This window comes from Fusarium venenatum (assembly GCF_020744135.1).
Source record: "Fusarium venenatum strain MPI-CAGE-CH-0201 chromosome Unknown EDB82scaffold_2, whole genome shotgun sequence".
NCBI lineage: Eukaryota > Fungi > Ascomycota > Sordariomycetes > Hypocreales > Nectriaceae > Fusarium > Fusarium venenatum.
Window position 1 is genome coordinate 413537 of NW_027072130.1, and position 21191 is coordinate 434727.

General features: G+C 46.5%; 12 protein-coding genes across 12 annotated transcripts; 6 read left to right on the top strand and 6 right to left on the bottom strand.

Annotated features, from left to right (window-relative positions):
• The first annotated feature begins 113 nt into the window (after positions 1 to 113).
• Positions 114 to 1663, top strand: EDB82DRAFT_494387 (beta-lactamase-like protein). Its single transcript, XM_025732859.2, has 4 exons — positions 114 to 490; positions 543 to 699; positions 752 to 854; positions 914 to 1663. Exons 1-4 carry the CDS (start codon positions 148 to 150, stop codon positions 1502 to 1504), a joined length of 1194 nt encoding a protein of 397 aa, XP_025583823.1. The 5' UTR covers positions 114 to 147; the 3' UTR covers positions 1505 to 1663.
• A 252-nt stretch (positions 1664 to 1915) lies between these two features.
• EDB82DRAFT_494390 (uncharacterized protein) lies at positions 1916 to 4821 on the top strand. The gene is made up of 2 exons (XM_025732860.2): positions 1916 to 2044; positions 2102 to 4821. Exon 2 carries the CDS (start codon positions 2214 to 2216, stop codon positions 4470 to 4472), a length of 2259 nt encoding a protein of 752 aa, XP_025583824.2. The 5' UTR covers positions 1916 to 2044; positions 2102 to 2213; the 3' UTR covers positions 4473 to 4821.
• Positions 4822 to 4908: 87 nt separating this feature from the next.
• On the top strand, positions 4909 to 5883 carry EDB82DRAFT_426915 (beta-lactamase-like protein; the record flags this gene model as incomplete). Its single annotated transcript, XM_025732861.1, has 1 exon — positions 4909 to 5883. One exon carries the CDS (start codon positions 4909 to 4911, stop codon positions 5881 to 5883), a length of 975 nt encoding a protein of 324 aa, XP_025583825.1.
• Positions 5884 to 6450: 567 nt separating this feature from the next.
• On the bottom strand, positions 6451 to 7670 carry EDB82DRAFT_534922 (chaperonin 10-like protein; the record flags this gene model as incomplete). The annotated part of the gene is made up of 1 exon (XM_025732862.2): positions 6451 to 7670. Exon 1 carries the CDS (start codon positions 7567 to 7569, stop codon positions 6451 to 6453), a length of 1119 nt encoding a protein of 372 aa, XP_025583826.1. The 5' UTR covers positions 7570 to 7670.
• A 330-nt stretch (positions 7671 to 8000) lies between these two features.
• Positions 8001 to 8574, bottom strand: EDB82DRAFT_522835 (AhpD-like protein; the record flags this gene model as incomplete). The annotated part of the gene is made up of 3 exons (XM_025732863.2): positions 8001 to 8248; positions 8301 to 8362; positions 8420 to 8574. The coding sequence occupies 3 exons, from the start codon at positions 8572 to 8574 to the stop codon at positions 8001 to 8003; spliced, it is 465 nt and encodes a 154-aa protein (XP_025583827.2).
• Positions 8575 to 9113: 539 nt separating this feature from the next.
• On the bottom strand, positions 9114 to 10204 carry EDB82DRAFT_565944 (NAD binding domain of 6-phosphogluconate dehydrogenase-domain-containing protein; the record flags this gene model as incomplete). Its single annotated transcript, XM_065609816.1, has 3 exons — positions 9114 to 9366; positions 9405 to 9924; positions 9977 to 10204. The coding sequence occupies 3 exons, from the start codon at positions 10202 to 10204 to the stop codon at positions 9149 to 9151; spliced, it is 966 nt and encodes a 321-aa protein (XP_065464424.1). The 3' UTR covers positions 9114 to 9148.
• Positions 10205 to 10987: 783 nt separating this feature from the next.
• EDB82DRAFT_573543 (uncharacterized protein) lies at positions 10988 to 11482 on the bottom strand (the record flags this gene model as incomplete). The annotated part of the gene is made up of 1 exon (XM_025732866.2): positions 10988 to 11482. One exon carries the CDS (start codon positions 11480 to 11482, stop codon positions 11096 to 11098), a length of 387 nt encoding a protein of 128 aa, XP_025583829.1. The 3' UTR covers positions 10988 to 11095.
• Positions 11483 to 12454: 972 nt separating this feature from the next.
• Positions 12455 to 13662, bottom strand: EDB82DRAFT_473549 (chaperonin 10-like protein; the record flags this gene model as incomplete). The annotated part of the gene is made up of 3 exons (XM_025732867.1): positions 12455 to 13036; positions 13103 to 13552; positions 13612 to 13662. 3 exons carry the CDS (start codon positions 13660 to 13662, stop codon positions 12455 to 12457), a joined length of 1083 nt encoding a protein of 360 aa, XP_025583830.1.
• A 1125-nt stretch (positions 13663 to 14787) lies between these two features.
• EDB82DRAFT_473550 (uncharacterized protein) lies at positions 14788 to 15900 on the top strand (the record flags this gene model as incomplete). The annotated part of the gene is made up of 1 exon (XM_025732868.1): positions 14788 to 15900. The coding sequence occupies one exon, from the start codon at positions 14788 to 14790 to the stop codon at positions 15898 to 15900; it is 1113 nt and encodes a 370-aa protein (XP_025583831.1).
• A 1456-nt stretch (positions 15901 to 17356) lies between these two features.
• On the top strand, positions 17357 to 18397 carry EDB82DRAFT_534925 (uncharacterized protein). The gene is made up of 2 exons (XM_025732869.2): positions 17357 to 17715; positions 17766 to 18397. The coding sequence occupies exons 1-2, from the start codon at positions 17448 to 17450 to the stop codon at positions 18284 to 18286; spliced, it is 789 nt and encodes a 262-aa protein (XP_025583832.1). The 5' UTR covers positions 17357 to 17447; the 3' UTR covers positions 18287 to 18397.
• Positions 18398 to 18510: 113 nt separating this feature from the next.
• Positions 18511 to 19233, top strand: EDB82DRAFT_494396 (uncharacterized protein). Its single transcript, XM_025732870.2, has one exon. The coding sequence runs from the start codon at positions 18628 to 18630 to the stop codon at positions 19192 to 19194; it is 567 nt and encodes a 188-aa protein (XP_025583833.1). The 5' UTR covers positions 18511 to 18627; the 3' UTR covers positions 19195 to 19233.
• Positions 19234 to 19274: 41 nt separating this feature from the next.
• EDB82DRAFT_120956 (uncharacterized protein) lies at positions 19275 to 20989 on the bottom strand. Its single transcript, XM_025732871.2, has 2 exons — positions 19465 to 20989; positions 19275 to 19409 (listed from the first exon to the last, which is right to left on the bottom strand). The coding sequence occupies exons 1-2, from the start codon at positions 20791 to 20793 to the stop codon at positions 19356 to 19358; spliced, it is 1383 nt and encodes a 460-aa protein (XP_025583834.1). The 5' UTR covers positions 20794 to 20989; the 3' UTR covers positions 19275 to 19355.
• Between the last annotated feature and the right edge of the window lie 202 nt (positions 20990 to 21191).

The window sequence follows — 21191 nt, forward strand, 5'->3', positions numbered from 1 at the left end:
TGAACTCTAACTGTTAAAGTACCCCGGACTAGTAGATTTACAGTGAGGGGAAACGGAGAAGTATAAATGCCCAGCAGGACACCCGCCATACGCATTAGTCTTTGGCTTGTGATCAACCTACACTAATCATCGGCTGTATAGGTTAGTATGGGTGACATCAAATCAGAAAAGGCCCCGAGCTTGGAGCTGCCATCATCCTCCAAGACGGTTCGCGTCCAGGTTATTGACACCACAACACGCATGTCCTGCAACGCCAACGCGTTCGTGCAGCCACAAATCAAGAACCATGAGAGGCTCAGTTTTAAGACATTGTGTTTCTTATTGGAGCACGACGGGGAGTATATCCTCTTTGATTGCGGTTCTCGCAAGGACTTTTGGAATTCATCGCCGCAAACATCAAAGATGATTGGTAGCCACGTCCCCGGCCTTGAGATTAAGTCTGGGGTCGACGAGATTCTTATCAACCAGGGTTTCGATTTGAACAACCTTAGTATGACACCCTTTCCTTCATTTGTGTGCGTGTTCGTGCTGATGTTGAATAGAGGCTATTGTCTGGAGTCATTGGCACTGGGACCATATCGGCGATGGTTCCAAATTCCTAGCATCAACGGATATTGTTGTTGGGCCTGGCTTCACTCAAAACTTTGTACCTGGGTGGCCAGAGAACCCCGAGAGTCCTGTGCTAGCAAGAGACCTGGGGTAAGTCAACTCACAGGAACGGCAGATCATAATTGCTGAAAACTTTTTGAAGAGGCCATCGGATTCATGAGCCAGATTTCGCAATGAATGTAGCTGGGTTCCCAGCTTTTGATTATTTTGGTGACGGCTCTTTTTACCTCCTTGACGTCCCAGGTGTAAGTCGCACCACAATGGCCATTCTTGGTATATGTTACATACTGAAACCCCTAATTAGCACGCAATAGGGCATATTTGCGGTCTGTCGCGTACCACCCCAAACACATTTGTCTTTATGGGGGGCGATTGCTGCCACTACGCTGGCGCATTACGCCCGACGAGATATGTACCCTTACCACAACAGGTTTCTACAGAGGTTCTGGATGAATATTACCCATCTCCTTGCCCCTGTTCAGTCTTTACGCAGCACCACCCAAAGGCTACAGGCATGGATGCACGTATTCAACCATTTTATGACGTCTCTCGCGCTCCTGGAAGTGCCTATAGCCTCCCCGATCTCGCGCAGAAGAGTATAAATAGTCTTCAGGTTCTAGACGCACAGCCCAACATCTTTATTTGTCTGGCACACGATGAAGTACTATTTCAAGTTCTGCCTCTATTTAACGACAATAAAATGGAGGACATAAATGACTGGCAGAAGCGGGGACTCAAAGAGTATTGTCGATGGGGATTCCTCAATGACCTGCCCAAGGGTGGGGAACCTGGCCGCAAACCCCTGGTTGTTGGGCAATGGAGGGATGGGAGGCAGATAATGTGGAAGGGCGAGGAGAAGGGTTTTGTCAATATTATAGATGAGGTCAAAACCTGAACCATGTGACACAAATCGATGTGCTTGGCTAGGGTAGATACGGACCCCTGATGTCCAACGTTTAGCACACAACAACTTTAGGTTGAATCACATGAAAGAAATGCTACTGTGGAAAATTTCGACGGACATAACGTTATCCAGGTAGGTTTACCTAGAGGCTAGACTAACGTTAATGATTAGTAAGGTTTTAAAACAAGAACGATAAAATCTACTCCAACCCCTAGACCCCGCTACTTTAACTTACTCCATCGCCATTTCAGCCCCCCAGACTCTAGCAATTTTGGGGTGAAATCTAACATCAAACACTCAGAGGTCAAACCCAGTAGAGCAAAATTCGATGCGAAGGGGTCGTCCCCGCCTGCATGTTGCCCCATGCAAATTCTGCCACAAACAGTTCAAGCGGTCGGAGCATTTGCAGCGACACGAGAGAATCCGTACGTGGTAAAGTCCTGGCCAAGGCTCTATTGTTAAATTGTTTGTGCTTCTAGATACCCAAGAGAAGCCTTTCTTCTGTCGTTGTGGGCAGAGCTTTTCGAGACGGTGAGTCCCAGCACTTGCTCGACATGCCCAACCCCTAACAACTTACCCTGTCAATAGAGACCTTCTCACCCGTCATCACCGACAATCTCATCAACAGGATGGGAATCAAGATGGGGCTATCCAATGTGCAGAACAAGACTCGCCCAGCGAGGTTACTGTGTCAACCAATATGGCTCCTTCTGGAGAAGCATCCAGACCGCATACTCCTCTCCCGGTGCTACAAGAAGAAGCAGTCGATGTAACGGACAATATTTCTGTGCAGCGCATTGAGATAGAAAATAGGCCAGAAGTTGATTCTGAGAGACCTCCTACCCGGGCCGAAACGACACTTGGACCAGAGCTCCAACCCTCCGACTTGTCAGCTACCCCCAGCTTTCTCCTTGGCGCAACAGACAGCCTGCAGGCATTTGATTTCTTGTGGAATGACTTTCCCATCGACGACCAACCACTCCCGACTACCTTTCTCAATACTGATCTATCTCTCGTCGACATTTCGCAGCAGCATGTTCGATTGCCCTCCCCTCCACCACCGCCACCGCCACCTCATCCTCCTGCATTCCCCCAAGAAGACCGTCAATTGGATATTGGTTCCTCTACAGAAATCCCGACGGACCCCAATCTCAACATACCCATCAACATAAATCCACCTCACGAGACATCACAGACCCGTCCTGTGGTGTCAAGACTACCGTCACTCGAGCCCTCATTCTCTTCGAGATTGAATGCTTTGGAGCCAGCTGCTAGCTACGAGCAATACTTGGCTCCAGGGCAGATAGAGTCTTCCTGTCCGTGGCGGATATTGCCGGAAGAATACCAAGCTCTTGCACAGCGAGTAGCATCATTGACAAGCACCATCCCTCACCGCTTGAACTTTCCATCGAGGCACACGCTATCTCGGTATCTCGAAGGGTACTTTCGTGGCTTTCACGCTCACATGCCTATGCTTCACGTAGCGACTCTGACACTGGAAACGCTGGGTCCAGAACTTACACTAGCCCTCGCTGCTGTTGGAGCGCTATATCGCTTTGAGCATGCAAAAGGCATTGAGCTCTATCGTCTTGCCAAGTTGCTCATAAATCGGCGGTTGGACCAGTTCTATGAAGGAACTGTCTCACGTCTCACCGGCATTTCTCCAAGATTTGCGGGCTTCTCCTCCATCCCCAACGAGTCACAGCATGATCAACCATCCCCTATCCTGTCCCAAGGTCAACATGGTCTACGTCTATTACAGGGACTACTCGTCCTCATGGCCATGACATCTTGGGGTGAGAAAGCACTGGTGCGAGATGCTTTGTCCATGGCCAGCCAGGTTGCGACGCTGGTGCGCGAGTTTGGCATTGGTGAGCATGAGGATACTGTCATGAGGGATATGTCTTGGGAAGAATGGGTTCTTGCCGAAGAGAGACGCCGCACTCTCTTTGTTGCCTATGTACTCTTCAGTCTACAGTGTGCTGCCTTCAACGTTCCTCCAATGATTTTGAACCAGGAAGTTGGTCTGAACCTGCCCTCCTGTGATTGTGAATGGAAATCTCCGACGGCGCGTGAGTGGTCCGATCTTCACAACAAACTTACATGCCAGCCTCAGTCATTCCAACAAACTGTCCAGAAACTACTCCAGGGGAAACAAGTTCATTACGAGAATGGGATCTCGGCCTTTGGCAACTATGTGCTCATCCACGGCATATTTCTCCAAATATTTTATGCCCGTAACGCCTTGGGCTTAGTGCCAGACCCAGAGAGCTCGCTCAGTGAAGAGTTCATAAAGAAGATGGAGGCAGCTCTCCGTGCGTGGCAAGAATCTTGGGAAGCAACACACGAGTCGACCCTAGATCCATCGTCTCCAAAAGGACCAATGGGTTTCAACTCAACTGCTCTATTACGCCTTGTTTATATCCGATTAAATGCAAATACTGGACCTTATCGGCAACTCTTCACACGAGACCCTACCGTGATTGCACGTGCTTTTACAGATGGTAAGATCAGAGTCTGCAATAGGTCTCCACATCTCGATAGGGCTATTTTGCAGTGTATACACGCATTCAGCATCCCGGTGCGCGTGGGCATTGCGTTTGTCGCTCGTACTCTTACGCTTAACTGGAGTATTCAACACGCCCTTTCTAATCTTGAGTGTGCTTTTCTGATGACTTACTGGTTACGTTCGCTCGCTCTTTGTGTCGAGTCGTCCGGATTGAGTACCTTGAGGCCGGATGAGCAGAAATTACTCGATATGATTGTGGCTTTGATTCGAGAGACAGAGCTTGTCGATTCATTAGATAGTGACAGGGATCACGCAAGTCAGATACGGAGGTTGTCAGCCTGCGTTGCTCGTCTCTGGGCAGAGACGTTTAAAGGGTTCCAGGTTTTTGAGATTGTGTACATTGTCGGACAGAGCCTTTCTGTTGTAGCGGATACTCTTCAGCAAGAATGAGGGCGGCGGTAGAGGCATATATTGAGATAGTGTAAAGCGTTATTGCAAGGTTTGATAGTCGCATGTGTCGTTTGTCGAGCACTCAAGTTCGGCTGCGCTGGCGATAATCTAGCCACAGAAAGAACGTCACAACATGGGTTTACTATCTAGATTGTTTCCATCAAGGTGGTTAAACCTTCAAGCAAGGCCGACAGTCATGCATTCTTGCTCCAGGCAGCCTGGGGTAACAATCATTAGGTAGTGCAGGCAATGCCGCTGTTTCGACCGCCAACGTTGTTGGGGTAGATACACGAGTAATCAATTGGGGCATGTGCCCCTTGAATTCCTAGAAAGGTCAATTTCGTTCAGGTTGCCTATACGAATACATAAGACGGATAGTGGTAAATTGGAAAATCACCTGTTCTGGTGTTGTACTTGTTCAAAGCCCTTACGCAAAATGTCTTTTGTCTCTGTCCATGCCCTCTCAGCAGGGTATCTAACATTGCCCGAACGATTCTTTGTTACCCCCCTAGAAGATGTTTCGGCTCGAAAGACAGTCCCTTCTCTTTCCTTTCTGATCCAACACAAAGACAGGCGCTGTGGCAGAACGATAAGGATCGTCTTTGATCTTGGAATTCGACGGAAACTCCAAGATTATGCCCCACCCATTTACAAGCACGCTCAAACCCGGCAACCGCTCTCCGGTGATCATGACACTGTTAAGTCACTGGCGAAAGGTGGTCTAGGTCCTGATGATATTGACGCAATTATGTTCAGTCATCTTCACTGGGATCATGTTGGAACACCATCCGATTACCCAAATTCTACCTACGTCGTAGGACCCGGAGCAGCAAAACTTATCGATGGCACGACGGAGTCTGCCCCTGGGAGCCACAATCACTTCGAGGAGGGCATCCTAGATATGGAGAGGACCATAGAACTGCCGCCCATAGGCCTTCCTCTTACGACACCGCCGCTGGAAGAACAGACGAATTTGTCGGCCCAAACGGAGCGTTTAACTGGATACTTTTCCCAGCCATGGCACAGCAAGGGCTGCTTTAAAGCTATACTAGATATATTTAGTGATGGAAGTCTGCATATCGTGTCAGCACCTGGACATATCGACGGTCATATCAACCTTCTATGCCCCTTAGAAGATGGGAAGCACGTTTACCTAGCTGGAGACTCATGCCATGATGGACGGCTGTTGACAGGAGAGAAGGACATCGCAACTTGGACGGATAAGGCATATCCAGGATTGAGCTGTTGCATTCATCAAGATAAAGCTAAAGCAGAGAACACGCTGAGGATTATTCGTAATACTATCAGAGATCCGGGTGAGCTGAAGGAAGTTGAGGTCGTTTTTGCACATGATGGAGGATGGGAGAAACAAGCCGTGGATGAAGGTCGCTTCTTTCCGGGTAGGCTCTAACGAGACTATGCCAATGTCGATATGCGTTGTTTGCGAGACAGGAAAATACAGGTATTATCGTATACATGAAAGGTTTATGTGTCTTGGTCTACATTAATATATTCAAGTCAACACAGTATAAAGTGAGCAGATGTTATTGCTGAGCCGTTTGTAACTCTTGTAAAATTAGGGCTCTTGATGCGTTTCTAGCTCACAAAGCTCATAGGAAAGATAATCGCTTGAGATGTGGAGGTCTTTCCGATAAATTGAGCTGTGAATTAACAGAATCCCGCTTAGTTAACCAGCAGCGTTATGCTAACTACAGCTGAAAAACGTTGAATTATCTTTCACCAGTCATCTGACGCCGTCCGCGATGGTGTCCAATTTTAGTGCTGAGGGGCTCAACAATGGTTGTTTCTAATTGATAGATTCTCTAAAACACCTTACAGAAATGGTTTCACAGGCCAGTTAGCCAGTTGAGCTTGAACATAGATGGCTGATAGAAGTCGGTATGTCAAACTGATTTCTTTCTAAATTTGATTATTTTTTACTAGCCGTGCATAAATGACGAGGCCTTTTTCATCTATTCTATCTAGCTCTCCCAAGCATCATATCAATAACTAGCTTCCCACCCTCTGCCTGGTGCTTAGGCCCTCCTAATTCATTTAATTGATCAAATGCAAACGTCTTGACCTGAACTTCCACCTTGTGTTGTACAACAAATTCCAGCATCTCTCTCAACTGATGGTTTCTTCCCACTAGGCTGCCAACTACCGCAATGTCGCGAAATACAAGATCATGCGCGCTGACTCGGAGCTTCTGTTTTGGAAAGCTCACAACAACCATTGTTCCGTGGTTTCTGAGGAGCTTCATCGCCGCATCAAATGCATTTTGCGACTCGGGAAGAAGGATGACCGCGTCAAGACCGACTTCGGAAGGTGGCACGTCGCTAGCTGGCTGAATCATTGCACTCAATACATTTGAGTCCTCTTTGCGGGCGTCAGCGATGTACACCCTTTTTCTAGCCTCGCTGAGATTGTTCTTGACTTTGTTTATCAGGTCAATTGCCTGATCTGTAGCATCGATGGCCAAAACATCCTTGCCCAGATGAGCTGCAAACTGCACTCCGATATGACCTAGTCCACCTCCAGCACCTATAATTCCAACTCTCTGAGCATTCTGAACTTTTTTGTGGTGAAGTGCACTCCAAATCGTAAGTCCAGCACACATCAGCGGTGCTGCTTGTGTCGGTGACAAATTCTCAGGCAGGACCGCAACTTGTCGGCTGTCCACGAGGCAATGTTCTTGGAAGCCACCATCCCTAGTCAATCCCAAGTTTCCAGAGCGAGGACAATAAGGAGAGTACCCCATACTATCCTGGCCAGGGTGTGTACACTCATAACAAGTCCCACAGGGATGGTATGCCCGGCCTGGGACTCCGACCCTGGTGCCCACTGCAACGCCAAGGTGACTTGAGACATCTGGCCCGAGCGCAATCACCTCTCCAGCAAACTCATGGCATCCAATACGAGGGAGGTCCTGAGACAGAAGTCCGGCGGCGAAAATGGCGTCTGTATGGCAGTATGAAGCAGCGAGGACCTTCACGATGATATCTTTGCCTTCGGGTTCTGTTGGGCGTGGGATCTGTTTGAACGTGTATGGCTTGCCGAACTGCTCAACTACAGCGGCGGTCTGTACTTGTGACATGGTAATTTAGAGGACGATAAATTAATGGACGTGATAACATTTATGTGTGGTCGTATTGGAATATTGCCCTAAATCTTATCTGGGAGGCCAGTCTTCTCGTGTGCCATTTGAGCTGAGTCTTACAGCATGGATAAAAGTCGGAACGGAGTTGGGGTAATAACGATGAAAGGGTGTGGGGGAAGATTGGGGTTGTATATTAGTCTCCACTCTAAAAAAAAGGAGCAAGGTATCGGGTAACTAACAATACATTACAGACTACTGGAGCTTTGAGAATAAATACAGACCTTTGATCTCTTATATTACATTGCAGCAGCTCACTTGAGTTTACTTTTGAATTTAATAATCTACTAATAATATTCCAATGCTGTAATAAACTAAGGTAATGTTTTTCTGGTATGTTGACTTTCTACAAATTGAAAAGGTATTCTTGTCTATGCGGAGTTTTGAAGAAATGGAGATAGCTCTGCTGATTCCCTCGTGTGCTCTCCCTTCTCAATCATATCATTAATCGTTTTCTGTGCCACCTTGAAAGCTTCAACGCCGGCTGGAACACCACAGTAGATAGTTGCGTGGAGAATGGACTCGCGGATCTCAATCTCGGTGAGTCCGTTATTCAGGGCACCGCGCACATGGACGCCAAGCTCTGGCCAGCTCTTGAGGGCAATCAACATGCCAAGATCTAAGATTAGTTAGATTAAATGATGATATGGTATACCGTAGAATAGGCATACTCAAGAGACTCCGCTGTTTGCGATCAAGACCTGGTCGAGACCAAATATTGCCCCAACACCACCTTTTATGCATGTTAGACGAGACGACTAACAATCCCTTGAGGTATGACCTAACTTACTCAGTAACAAGTTGCTGGCCAGGGTAGGAGAATTTGCTCTTGCCGTTGTTGAGGGCGGCGTCAACGTAGGCATTTCCAACGACCTCACGTCGGTTCTGGAGGCCAAGCTGGAACATGTCCGTGTGAAGGTTATCGAACTTCTTCTCGTCTGACATGTTGTTATGGGGTTGGACGTATAAGATTACTTTACAATTGTGTTTATTAGTGCTTAGCAATCGTGGATGATACCTCTCGCAGCTTCAGTTTTATAGTCTGCTATAGCGGCCATTTTCGTTTTTACTCCAACGTCTCAGAATAGCTAATCCGGTCTCTCCCGTCCTTCTGTGGGTAATTGGGGTAACGAGCTCGCTATGAACGGTTATGTAATGGTAGTTACCTCGCATCTAGAGATGATATTGTCATGCAGTAGAATGGTCTATTCTACTTCTGTATACTGGATGCTACAGGGTTCTCTAGCTCGTCAATCTAGACAGTCTAATAGAGTAGGGTAACTAATCCTTAAGGTTGAGGGAAGATAGTTGAGACCAAAGAGTCTATGTCAGATTGAACCTGTGTCCAAATACATGTAACTCGGCAGGTATTAGATTGTAAGTTCGAAATTTAGTAGAATAATCCCTTTTGTCACGATAAAGTCAATTATAAATATAATTCGCAATTGCTTTAAATGGCAATACATAATAATAAAACTCTAGCTTGAAATAATCCCCACTTATACTGTCCTTTTTATACTTAATTCTTCAGATCCTTACGCGGTAACTGGTCTCCATTCTCCTCACTAAATAGTCGGTAAATACTCCTAAAGTCCTTATCACGACACTTGGCATTCTGTACAGCGCAGTCATACATGTCCCGAACCACAGGTGCCAGCAAACTCTTGGCCCCAAGCTGCTCGCTCAATTCCATGGCCATCTGGAGGACACCGTGACAGAGCAAAGTAGAAAACCCCCCTCAAAGTCAATTGCTGCAGAAGCCGTAGAGGAAACACCCTTGACTGGATTTTGCTCCCGGCTATTCCGCGACATGCCGGTGGAGCTATTAATAGCACTAGCAAGTAATACAGGATCTAGGCCGTAGAGTCGACCCATGTTCATGCCTTCACAAACTCCAATCATGTTGACGGCTGAGAGGTAATTGTTGATGAGCTTGGTAACCAACCCGGCACCAGCTTTCCCACAGTGGAAGAGATTCTCCGGGTTGACCATTAGCTCCAGAGTAGGCTTGGCTGTCTCAAAAGACTCTGGGCTTCCTCCCACCATGAAGGTCAGTGTGCCTGTATTGGCGCCACCTTGACCTCCAGAGACAGGAGCATCTGCAAAACATCCCAAGTCAGAGGCTTCCACGGCGGCAGCCACTTCTTGTGAGGTCTTGACGTCGATAGTTGAACAGTCGATAAAGATTTTGCTTCCCATCTTCACCGAGCCAGCCACTGAGAGGAGGCCAGTCTGCGGGTTTGTGAAAACCTCACGAACGTGCTCGCCACGGGGTAGCATGGTGATTATTATGTCCTGTTTTAGTTTAGAGCTATGACCAGAAGGCTGGAGGGGTCATTCCACTTACACTCTTCTCAGCTATCTCGCGTGGACTCTCCACAACTTGAATCTTGCCTGCCGTTGACGCCGCAAACTCGTCTCGTCGGGGTTTATTGACTTCGCAGATATACAACATTGAATCGGTTGGGATCTTAGCCCTCAGGTTTTTTGCCATGCCCCATCCCATGATACCAAGCCCAATGAAGCCAAAAGACTTGTCCGAGATGACATTGAATGAATCGTTTGCAGTTGCCATATTGAGCAAGATATGTTGCCAATGACACTTGCGACTTGTGATAACTTTGATCTGCCACAACCTCTGAATGTCTTAAATAAATGAAGAATTTATCTTGACCAAAAACGCTTTGATGTGGAGTATCCCATCGGATGGTGATCGATGTGGAGATGGGATTTTGGGGTAAAAACTCAAGAAGCCGAGAGGAGCTTAGGGTAATGGAATTTACCTTTCTTGATGATCAATTCAATCGTTAACCATCCTCGGAATGACATGCATAGTTATTTTTTAAGGATAACAATAAATGAATAAATAAAACACTAAGAGCTATTTACAACACCACAACACCACTCTCAAAGGTAAATTGAATAGCCCAGTTTCAGTCGCATTGCCCAGTACGATTTAAACATGATGGTGACCCCGTCCCACTAATTACCGAAAGCACGTCAGAAATTTAAGCAAATATCTTAAAAAGGAACTGTCAGCCATCGACCAGTGAAATTACACCCTGGACACGATTGTTGATCTTGAAATGTTATCGACTATAAGCTCTCTTGCTCTGTTCATGATCTGCGCCATGTATAAGACATATGACAGGTCATCAAGTAAGTGCGAAGAGAGAGTTTGCCACAGCGATGTTCAGTAAGCAAGTATTTCAAGAGGAGCATGTGTGTCCTATTAAGCGTCAGGACGGTAATAATTCAATACCTTCGCTTTCACAATAAACTCTGAGAAGCCCTTAGTGGGACTTATACTTGTGAAATCAAAGAATCGTTAAAGAGGTAGTAACTTTTATCTCTTTTCCATGTCTGTAACGTGAGCCCAAGTCCTCCTAGTAAAGTCGCCCTCGCCCTCCATCGATTGATACCTCATCCAAACTCATATATATTTGTCCGTGAGTAAGCAGCACTGTTAAGACTTGTACGCATGGAATGCCTTGGCAATGATCTTCCATTGACCGTCGATCTTGAACAGGGTATGGAAGTCTGTATAAGGAGCATCAGGCGCTCCTTCGATATCAACTCGGACGACTGCCGTGGTTGGCGTGATACCAAGAATATCCGTATGTGTCTTGAGGTTCTTCGCTGGCCCGTAAGTCTCGAAGTATGCGTGTAGAGCTCTGTAGCTTCCGGAAGCCAAGGAACCATCAGGAGACCAGCCGGTCATGGTGCCGTCCTTGTGAAATGCTTTGTCCAGAATTTCTTGACTGGCTCCAATAAGGCTGTCAATGTAATGTTGAACAGCACTTACGACGGCCTCATATTCGTCGGTGGGAATTATTTTGATATTTTGCGACATGACTTTTGGTGTTGAGTAACGTATAAGAGGTAAGTGATGTGAGGAGTGAGGTGTGTGTTAGTAAGGTGGGCAGCAATTGGGGGTAATATGGCAAAAAGTAGTGTATATATATATTTATGAGTTAGGCTTGGAGGGGAAATAGAAATAAAATCGTTAATCTCTTTACTAAGCTATTCATGAAGCTTGGGGGAAAAAATGAAAATAAGATTGGTAATCTGTCTACTAAGCTCTTTATGGACACCTTTCAGACCTTTTTTACTTGGCTGTAGACACCTACTTCTTATACCCGGGATGAGACTAGGCGTGCCATGGGTGAATTAGAGATAATAGCCATGTGTGCCGCGCTTGGACGGACTTCAGCACTCTTTGTTGGAGGGAAAAACTACGATGGATTCGAACCAGCATCAGTATAGTGCGGAGATCGTGATCGATCTGGAACAAAGTGCATCCCTTTAGAAGAGACAAAAGCGCAAGACACTGCGTCTGTCCCATGGTAATACGTTCAAGGCCTAGAAGCACGGCTTGCCCTGGTGGAGAAGAAACTGGCACTTTAAGCGCAAGTTTGGCAAGCGGAGTTTAACAACTGGTTCCATGCCTACGCCATACTTGATATGTCTCTGGCGGCCACCAGCTATTTTCCATGCACCTTGTTTGTCTCATCGGCACCTTCTACTAGAAGAGTCGAAGTACAAAAACCGATAGTCTTTACACCGAGGCCGTGAACGTATACTAGTCATATGCTGCATCCTAAGATACACTGAACACGCATGCCCAACTTTTGCTAATCGTTCATGAATTCTATTCTCCGGGCCCTTTCTAGCTCTATGAGACAACTGGTTCTTCCAAAAACACATTGATTGGAGCCACCTTATGATTTGTGGACCGAGATAAAGGTTCTATTACGTACAACAAAGATATCGATGCACGACAAAAGACGCGATGGACCAATTGATAATTTTGTTTTCCAACCGACTACTGAATCTTTACCACCAGCCGACCGCTAAACTCATGAGCAGCTACTCTCTGGGGAATATCCTCGCCTTCCTCCAGCGGTAGTATGGTCAGGTGGCTAACAATGCCATGCTCAGAGACTGCATCAATCATCTTCTTAACTTCTTCTATGCTGCAGTGAAGAGAGCCTTTGACGTTGATCTCTCGGAATACCAGATTAAACGCATCAAACCTAAAGCCTCCATCTGGCAGACCAAGGGCTACACATGTGCCTCGTGGTTGAAGGCGATGCAATGCCCAGTCTGTGGCAGCTACACTATCGGTACAGACGACAACTCCATGTAGTCCCTCGCCGTGTGTAAAGTCAGAGATCTTCTGGGTAGCGTCTTCGTCACCCGATTTGACTATTAAGTCAGGTCGGAGGTGTTCCGGCACCCCCGAAGCAAGATTCAGGCTGCCTTCACGGTTATCACAAGCGACGACTCGATAACCTAAAGCCTTGGCAAACTGGACACCTAGCACACCCAGGCCGCCGATGCCGACCAGGGCCAAGGATTGCCCTTTTTTGAGGCCTGTCTCCTTGATTGCGTTCCAGACCGTAGCCTACATGATTTATCAATATCCAATAAACAAGATAAACAAGGAATGAGGAAGCGGATATAGACTTACACCAGCACACATTAATGGAGCCGCCTGCTCAAATGACACATCGTCTGGGAGATGGACTAGCGAATAATGCGAAGTGATCATATACTCGGCAAAACCACCGTCCGACTTAACAATTCCGTTCATGGTCTTGTTCTCACAGTAGCGAGCGTTCAAAGTACCGTATCTGCTCCTTCGCCATCTGCACCCGTTGCAGTCATCACAGGGTTTTCTGAAGTTCAAGACACCAACTCGGTCACCAACCTTCCAGTCACCAGGTACATCAGACCCCAGGCTGGTAATGGTACCAGTTGGTTCGTGAGAGCCTGTGAATGGTAGTTGGGTCTTGTAAATACCCTGATAGACTTGGTAGTCAGTGTGGCAGAAGCTGGCAGCCGCAACGCGAATGAGGAGCTCACCTGAATCTGGTTCAGGGACTGGGACATCGTGTCTGAGCTGGTAATTCTCATTAAACTGAAGAAATAAGTTGTTTAGTAGTATGATTACAGCCCCCATCATCTCGCTCGACGTACCTTTACTAGTCTCAAGGCCTTCATTGTCTTGGGGATTGATTGCTGCGCCATGACGTTCGTTGAAATGATGATAAGAGACTACTGAACACAGATGCACTTGAGTTTAAGATGGGGATGGAGGAGCGAGATTGGGAGATCATTTCTCAATTAATAGCCTGGTTTAATGTATCAGGCATGATCTAGGTTGAGTCGTAATTATTCTCCCAATCTGCCTTACCTGGCTTCTCTTCATTTCCACATGCACAGACACTTGGAGAAGAAAAGATTTAGTGCCGATCGTGCATACTAACCATAATCAAGGACTAATAAAATGGAGGAGACTTTGAGATATGGCAACCCCTTATAGATCAGGAAAGAATATTATAAATGCATTACACATATCGCAGTACATCATACCGCCACTAGGTACCTCACGCAATTCCTAATGGTCTGTGACTAAGGATACTCATCGTCTTGGTTCGGTGTTGTCTACTTGTCTCCTGCGTTACAATGGTGGGGAAAGACTTTTGGAGAAATAAATATTAATCGCTCGCGTATAGCTTTGACTGTCCTCTATTAACCGCATGACAACATATATCACTTTATATAAGGGGTAAAAAAGCACAACACCCAACATCTTCGTTATTCAAACATTAGTCTATTCTCATTAACGAACGTCATAATTTTAAAACATAATAAGGTCATAAAGTTGCTAACAGCTTTACCAAAGTCCCCCCCACCACGAGATTACTTTAATTACTACACACTCGACAATGATCTTTTCGTTCGACGGTTCAACAGCTTGCAGGATTTCACGGACCAGTATCGTGACCAGCCAAAACATATAGCCATCATAAGCCTAGGAAACCTCAGACTTTGTGGCCAAGCGTTTCCTTTGCCGCCCTTTTCGCTTGACAATACAACGGATCAACCTAAAACTAATATCTACTCCAAATGTCCAAAACATCTAACAAATAATGACGTAGTCAATGCTGCTAGGTAAGCTTACAAGATTATGCAAAGAGTTGGCTAACGTTAATGGATGGGCATAAAAAGCTGAAAGAATATACAGAGAGCATGGGTAATACTTGATAGCCGTACTTCGCAGTTCAACCCTTCATTACACAAGTCAGGCATACAAACCGCACTTCTACTTCATTTCTTTATCAACAAGAAAAATATACAAAAAAGACGACAATGCCGATTCGAGTAGGAATCATTGGGCTTTCTTCGTCTGGAGGCTGGGCTTCAATCGCCCATCTTCCTTATTTACGCGATTCGACAAAATATGAGATTACCGGCTTGTATAACTCGTCCATCGAGCGCAGCCATGATGCTATCAGCAAGTATAAGCTCGACTCAGCCCGCCCGTTTGACTCGATTCAAAAGCTCTGTGCCTCGGATACTGTGGACCTCGTAGTCTGCGCAGTTGCCGTTTTTTCCCACTATGAAATCGCCAAGCCGGCCATCGAGGCGGGCAAAGACGTTTATGTCGAATGGCCTCTGGGTGTGTCTACTGCGCAGGCGCATGAGCTTACGCAGCTAGCAAAAGACAAGGGTGTCCGGACTATAGTCAAATTACAGGGAGCGGTTTCTCACCTACAGACGACATTGAAGCGCGTCATCGATACAGGCTCCATCGGGAAGCCTTTGGTAACGCAGATCCTCGGCAGCGCCTGTACCGGGGAGACTGGCGTCAAGATCGACAAACGATACGGCTATTTCAAGGATCGTGACATCGATGGTGTTGATGGGCAAGTAATGCTGTCCATCTACGTGGGTCATACTTTCGAACCCCTGGCCAAGCTACTGGGGGAGCCGGTATCAGTGTCGGCGCAGCTGCGGACCACATGGCCTACGGTAGATGTCCTCGACGGGGACAAGGTCATTCAATCTCAGGTCGAAAAAACGGCGGACGATTACGCCTCACTTCAGGGAACGACCAAGTCAGGCGTAACTTACACATATACTCTCCGTGGTGGCGATGCGTTTGACGAAGGAGGGGGATTGATCTGGGACATTATCGGCGACAAGGGCCAGCTACGGATCACGGGAAGTACAATCATGTCCAATATGGGTGCCGAAGATTATAAAGTGAGGCTCAAAGAGTACGCCACTGGACGGATTGAGGAGGTTTCTCTTGACAGGCCACTGGATCTGCCACTCACCTCGCAGAATGTCGGCCGTATATATGAGAACTTTGCAAGTGGAAGAGCATACCCAACTTTCGACGATGCCGTGCAGAGGCATCAGTACCTGGATGCAATGTTTAAGTCCGCCTCCAAAGGTGGTGTCCAAGTTACGATCTAGGTTCTTTATGGCTGATTGCAACAAGAGTCCGAGTTATCTTATATCTGCATTATAGTTTTACGAAGGCAAGAGAGAATATTATACAGAATTTGCTTGTGATCCTTAACTCTCATATACCTAGATATGTTAATAAGTTCGGGGACTAAATAGATTGTTTACGAGCGGGTTAGTGTTGCTTATAGAAAGTACCTGGGAGATAGCACTTTAAAAGGGTTCCTAGAACAAAGTAGTTAAGATGATATAGCTTTTAGCAAGGATCTCATAATATAGATGCTGAGGATGCTATCGAATATTCCATACCATACTGACAATATCGCGTGAGTTTTATTATTAGCAAGATGCAATATAGATAACCATGTTATAAGCGTTTTTACGACCAACTATCCGTTAACAATTGAATCTTCCTTAATTCTCGAAACACGACTTTAGGTTATGTTAACTTCGATAATAGGAGGATTCACAGTACCGGGAAGTCTGCAGTGCCTACCTGAAGCCCTTGTCGCGTCTATCAACGTGACTGAGAAGCGGCGATATCCGGCTCGTGTAGATCCTTGTAGGGCGGCTGAGACCGTGAATCTTCACACCTGCTGTATTAAGTAGGATTATCATCGCGATCGATACGCTTACAATCCGATAGGAATGCTCATGCAGCTTCAGCTGTGGGGTAGCCCCGATCCTCCACTAAGCTCATCCTATCGGATAATTTATGTCATGCTGACAGGTTGCAGCGTTGGATCCTGGCGGCCCGTGACACCACTTTCGGGCGCTATGACTAGGCGCATGACTGGCGATCTCTGCACCTTGCACTTCTGCCTTGCTAACAGGTCTGACATTTGTTACAAGTAGACTCATGTCATCTGAACAGCCCATCGCAGTGGCGTCTTTCCATGTATATGAATCAATAAGGAAACATTTTTCAAAGCTGAGCCTTCCTGCGAACAAAAGATCCAGACTAGACAGTAATGATCTACATTAGATCTCGGCCAAAGATCATCAGCCCCCAATTGAATACGCCGGAATGTCTCAAATAAGAGCACCCAAAGCTGAAAAAATCCGGTAGTTCTACTTCGCAGCAATGCGCTGCATATACTCTACAAGGCTGTTCATAAGCATAACCAACCAGCCCACTCACACAAGACGCAGCCTTCAGCACCAGGTTCATGCATATTCCGTGAGCTGTTTATTAATCGCACCGTGACTGGCTATTAGGTGAAACATATTGCCGGTTAAGGAGAATCGAATGGGAAAGATACGCCATCGTTTAGATAGAGGAACGGGATCCTGTCAGCAGAGATATCCAACGTAAGCGTGATCGAGCAATTATGATGATCCAATTGCTCGTATGTAATGCTGAATCTCGATGGTCAGACGTGCCGTGAACTTCCAATTGGGGCAAAATGAAGTAACGGTATGTTGCATATGAAGAATAGAGAGGAAATAAGTGAAAGTCGTATCTATAAAAAGGACCAAAATACCCTGTGTTTGGATCATCAAGTCATAGCATCGGCAGCTCTCAGTTCTCTCAGTAGCTCACAAGTCTCTCCAAGATGTTGCAATCGGCTCTCCTTCTTCTTTCCACCGGGCTACTCGCTCTGGCCTCGCCGACTCCTCGAGCTTCCAAGTCCTTTGCCAAGTTCCTGGACAAGCGTGACCCTCCAATCATCGACGGTGCCTTCTCAGACCAAGAAAAAAAGCAAGCTAGCGAGGGGGCTCGTGATGCACTTCAGCTGGCGTACTATGCCTTGACTCCAAGTTCTATCTCCGATGAGATCTTTGCAAAGTGGTTTCATCCTGACGATAGAGATACTGTTAACAGTAAGTGATAACATTAGCTTGGTTGTGAAACTGGCTGATCATCCGAGCAGAGGTGTTTGATGCAATTCTGGGAGATGACCATGAAGATGGAAAGGGTAATCCACTTCTTGGAAAGCTCAGGATTATGCCCGACTACCAGGATCCCGATGACGGTGAATTTTCCTGCGACGGCGATACCCAAGCCGAAACCAGAGACGCAGGTGGTGAAAACCCTGAGATCATCATGTGTCCCAAAGGTTTCGAGAGCGGTGGAATCGGCAAGGGCTACGACGGCGTAAACCCAGTTCGGTGCGAAAAGTTCGATGCTCGTGTATCATCTAAGATGGAGAGTCTTGGATCCATTCTCATCCACGAGTATACCCACTATGATAATCTGGTCAAGGGTATTCTTCCGAAACTGGGGACTGATGACCATGCTTATGGTCCTTATGATAGTCAGCAGTTGAGCCGGGAGGATAAGTTGGATAATGCGGATAATTATTCGTGGTTTGCTAATGAGTTGCATTGGAGTATTATTTGTGGAAAGAGTTTTGATGCGCCTACTACGGCAGATTCGAAGCGAAAGGCTTAGATAGGGTATATCAATGGTGAGGACGTTGTTACATGTCTCTCGGATTCTGTTTTTTGCACTCATCCAACTTTACATCTTTTACATTCCAGGAAATTATACATTATTTCCCTCTATGGACTGTCTTCGAGGTGTGTGCCTTCTCACGGAAAGGCCGGGCTCTACATGTGAACGATTCAGCTCCTGTACGCCTCTATCAGTAAGCGTGAATGATGTCATGGTATCCTCAGGAATCCTTTAACGGAGCTGAGTCACCACGTTTGAAACACTTGATATATAAGACCACGCCGCAGACCTATACCTCCATCCAAATTTCACTATTACCTTTCATCTATTTCTACGAAATGTCTGATCCTACCTCCCGGCCCCCGACGCTTTCGATAAGCATGTCTATCGACCCACCAAAATTCACACGACGTTCTGAATCACCACCCAGTATCTCAATCACAGTAACTTCTCATGCTTCCTCACCCATCACCATATTTACCTGGCATACTATTTTCAACTTAGCACTAGCCCAGCGACGCAAGAACTTTATATGCACAGATCTCACTACAGGTTCGCCTATTCAGATGGATGTCACAAAGGGTCCAAAGCGACCAGGCTTCAGTTATGAACTCGGCGGCCCTGATGACGAGTACTATGTTACCCTGGAACCAGAAACGCCTGTGACTATTTCGCATAGATTTCTGAGGGAGTATGCGATTGAGGGTGACAAAGCCTTTACGCCAGGTCATAAGTATCGACTTGAAGTTCGCGAGGATGAGGTGGTTAAATGGTGGCGTTATGGAAAGAAGGAGGATGTGATGGCACCACCTGGGCAGCGTGAAGCGAGGGATGGTTGTGAAGATGCAAGTGGTCCACCAATTAGACTTGGTCCAGTCGAGCCAGTCGGGTTCGAGGTTGAGTAAACTGGATGAAGAACGAGGCCTAGGTGGAAACAGTCTAGTTTTTGTGTTTTCTAGATACATGTACATTCCCTCTTTTAGTCTGGAATCTCCCAATATAAACCTACATTCAATTGCTATTTCATCGTTCTCACACTCCAACTATTAACTCAACCCAGTCATCTTTATTTCCTGTATGGAGGAGGTAAATCGCCAATTTGTTCAAATTCATCATCATACTATATACGGTTGAGTTAGTCTTTCTGTCAATGAACCTTTAGTTGTTGTACTTACATAAACAGGCAATCTAGGACTACTGGTAGTGGCAGGTCCTTCACTTGTTATTTGGAGTGGTATGTTAAGAGATATCCTACTACCATGAGCTCTCGAGGCTAGGATGATTCGAATGCGGTAGCTTCTGCTAACCATACACGAGTGGAAAGTGGGTAGAAATAGCAATTTTTCGGTCGGGAGCTCGAAAGGTTGTGTCAAAGTAGCCTTGTATATAAGTGGCTTCGGCTGATTGTAATTGATATCGATAGAACTCGCTGTTGTGCATGCTGGTGTCTGCCTGCTAGCACTGTCCGGGATGACTTGAATTGGTTCAGACGCTCTTCTTTCTGATTCCGCTAAATAACCGAGAGTTGCGACATTTTCCCAAGTTACTTCCCCAACCTCTTGTAAGGGTATAGGGTATGAGTTTGTCCATGGAGCGACTGGGGAGATAGCGCTTTGTAGTGTCTCATCATGATCCGGAAGATAACCAGCAGGGCCGGTCCAGAAACTGGTGATAACCTCAATAACGGCTCCTTTAACACGCATTTCGGGGGGTGTGCCTCTTTGTGACGATGATGTGTATTCAAAATCGATCGCTAGTTCAGAGTCCGATGGCTGAAGGTGATCCAGATGAAGTCTTACTGGCCGAGGTTGAGTTGTCGAAATTTTGAGAGTTCCTTCTTTAGCGCCAACCAAGTTCCTTCTTATTGTCTTTGTCCGGGACAAGCAGTATTGCGAGTTCAAAGAAGCAACGTTAATCGGTGGTTGTTCAGGAAACATAGGAACGACCTTGAGAGAGGTGTTCTGATCGACAAACTTTGTTTCCTCGCAGCCATTCTTTCTGAGCACAAGTCGCGCTCGAATGACATAATCGACATATGTCGAGCCATCCGTGAAATCGTTTTTCGTCCATGATCCAAGGCTCGGGGGTGGAAGGAGGTGGCGCTCCTTCACTACCGGGTTTCGATGATTGCATGCATGCAAAGAGAGATCCTCGGGGATCTTGAACAAGAACGGGATGACGTAATACTCCCCAGCTTGGAGAATATGATCAGCGGGCAGAACATCCTCAGAGATGGGCATCTGGATGTTGAGGAAGGTATGGGTTGTGAAGGGCCCTCCATATTGAGACGCTTGGCGGGTTGAACTCGTGCCTCTGAGACTGACTTGGATGGACTGAAATGCGGTTTGGCGCTGAGAGATGAGTCTAACGCTACCCTGGATCGTGGTGCCGGTGGTATATATCTTGGACTCGTGGTGCCCATCGATGTTGATCTCGACATGACAGTTGAGTTTTGTTCCTGGTTGAATACATCTCAATCTCTGTAGGGTCTGGAGTGACGGCATGGTAACGGCTGTTCCAGATAGATTCCGTTTTGTATGGGTAGGATGAGGACAATTCAAGCCAGGTTATTCATGTGAATAAAACGGACAACGCGAGATATTTTCCTGCAGACAGGTCTCAAATATATAATCCAGTTGCAATGCAGTTCCAATATGTATTGATAATCATGTCGAAGAACGCCCTTGAGTTGTTGATAACATGACTTGACAGGCTTGAATGTAGCGTCATTATTGGTGATTTCGCCGTGGTTAGACCAGCTGCAATTGGACAGTTTCACCGCAACATGTCTAAATAGTTTTAATTGGATGATCTCGCCGTTTGGAACGCCGATGATCAGAGCTGATTGGTTCATTTCGCCGAAAGCCGCCAGACGAGATTAAATGACGACTAACTAAACCCG

Excerpts from the sequence above, each read along its gene's own strand:
- EDB82DRAFT_494387 (XM_025732859.2), top strand. The coding sequence starts at position 148 with ATGGGTGACATCAAATCAGAAAAGGCCCCGAGCTTGGAGCTGCCATCA. Across the intron at positions 491-542 it reads TTTCGATTTGAACAACCTTA|AGGCTATTGTCTGGAGTCAT; the intron begins GTATGACACCCT and ends GATGTTGAATAG. Across the intron at positions 700-751 it reads GTGCTAGCAAGAGACCTGGG|AGGCCATCGGATTCATGAGC; the intron begins GTAAGTCAACTC and ends AACTTTTTGAAG.
- EDB82DRAFT_120956 (XM_025732871.2), bottom strand. The coding sequence starts at position 20,793 with ATGCCGTCACTCCAGACCCTACAGAGATTGAGATGTATTCAACCAGGA. Across the intron at positions 19,410-19,464 it reads GTCCTAGATTGCCTGTTTAT|TATGATGATGAATTTGAACA; the intron begins GTAAGTACAACA and ends AACCGTATATAG.
- EDB82DRAFT_494396 (XM_025732870.2), top strand. The coding sequence starts at position 18,628 with ATGTCTGATCCTACCTCCCGGCCCCCGACGCTTTCGATAAGCATGTCT.
- EDB82DRAFT_534925 (XM_025732869.2), top strand. The coding sequence starts at position 17,448 with ATGTTGCAATCGGCTCTCCTTCTTCTTTCCACCGGGCTACTCGCTCTG. Across the intron at positions 17,716-17,765 it reads CGATAGAGATACTGTTAACA|AGGTGTTTGATGCAATTCTG; the intron begins GTAAGTGATAAC and ends TCATCCGAGCAG.
- EDB82DRAFT_494390 (XM_025732860.2), top strand. The coding sequence starts at position 2,214 with ATGGCTCCTTCTGGAGAAGCATCCAGACCGCATACTCCTCTCCCGGTG.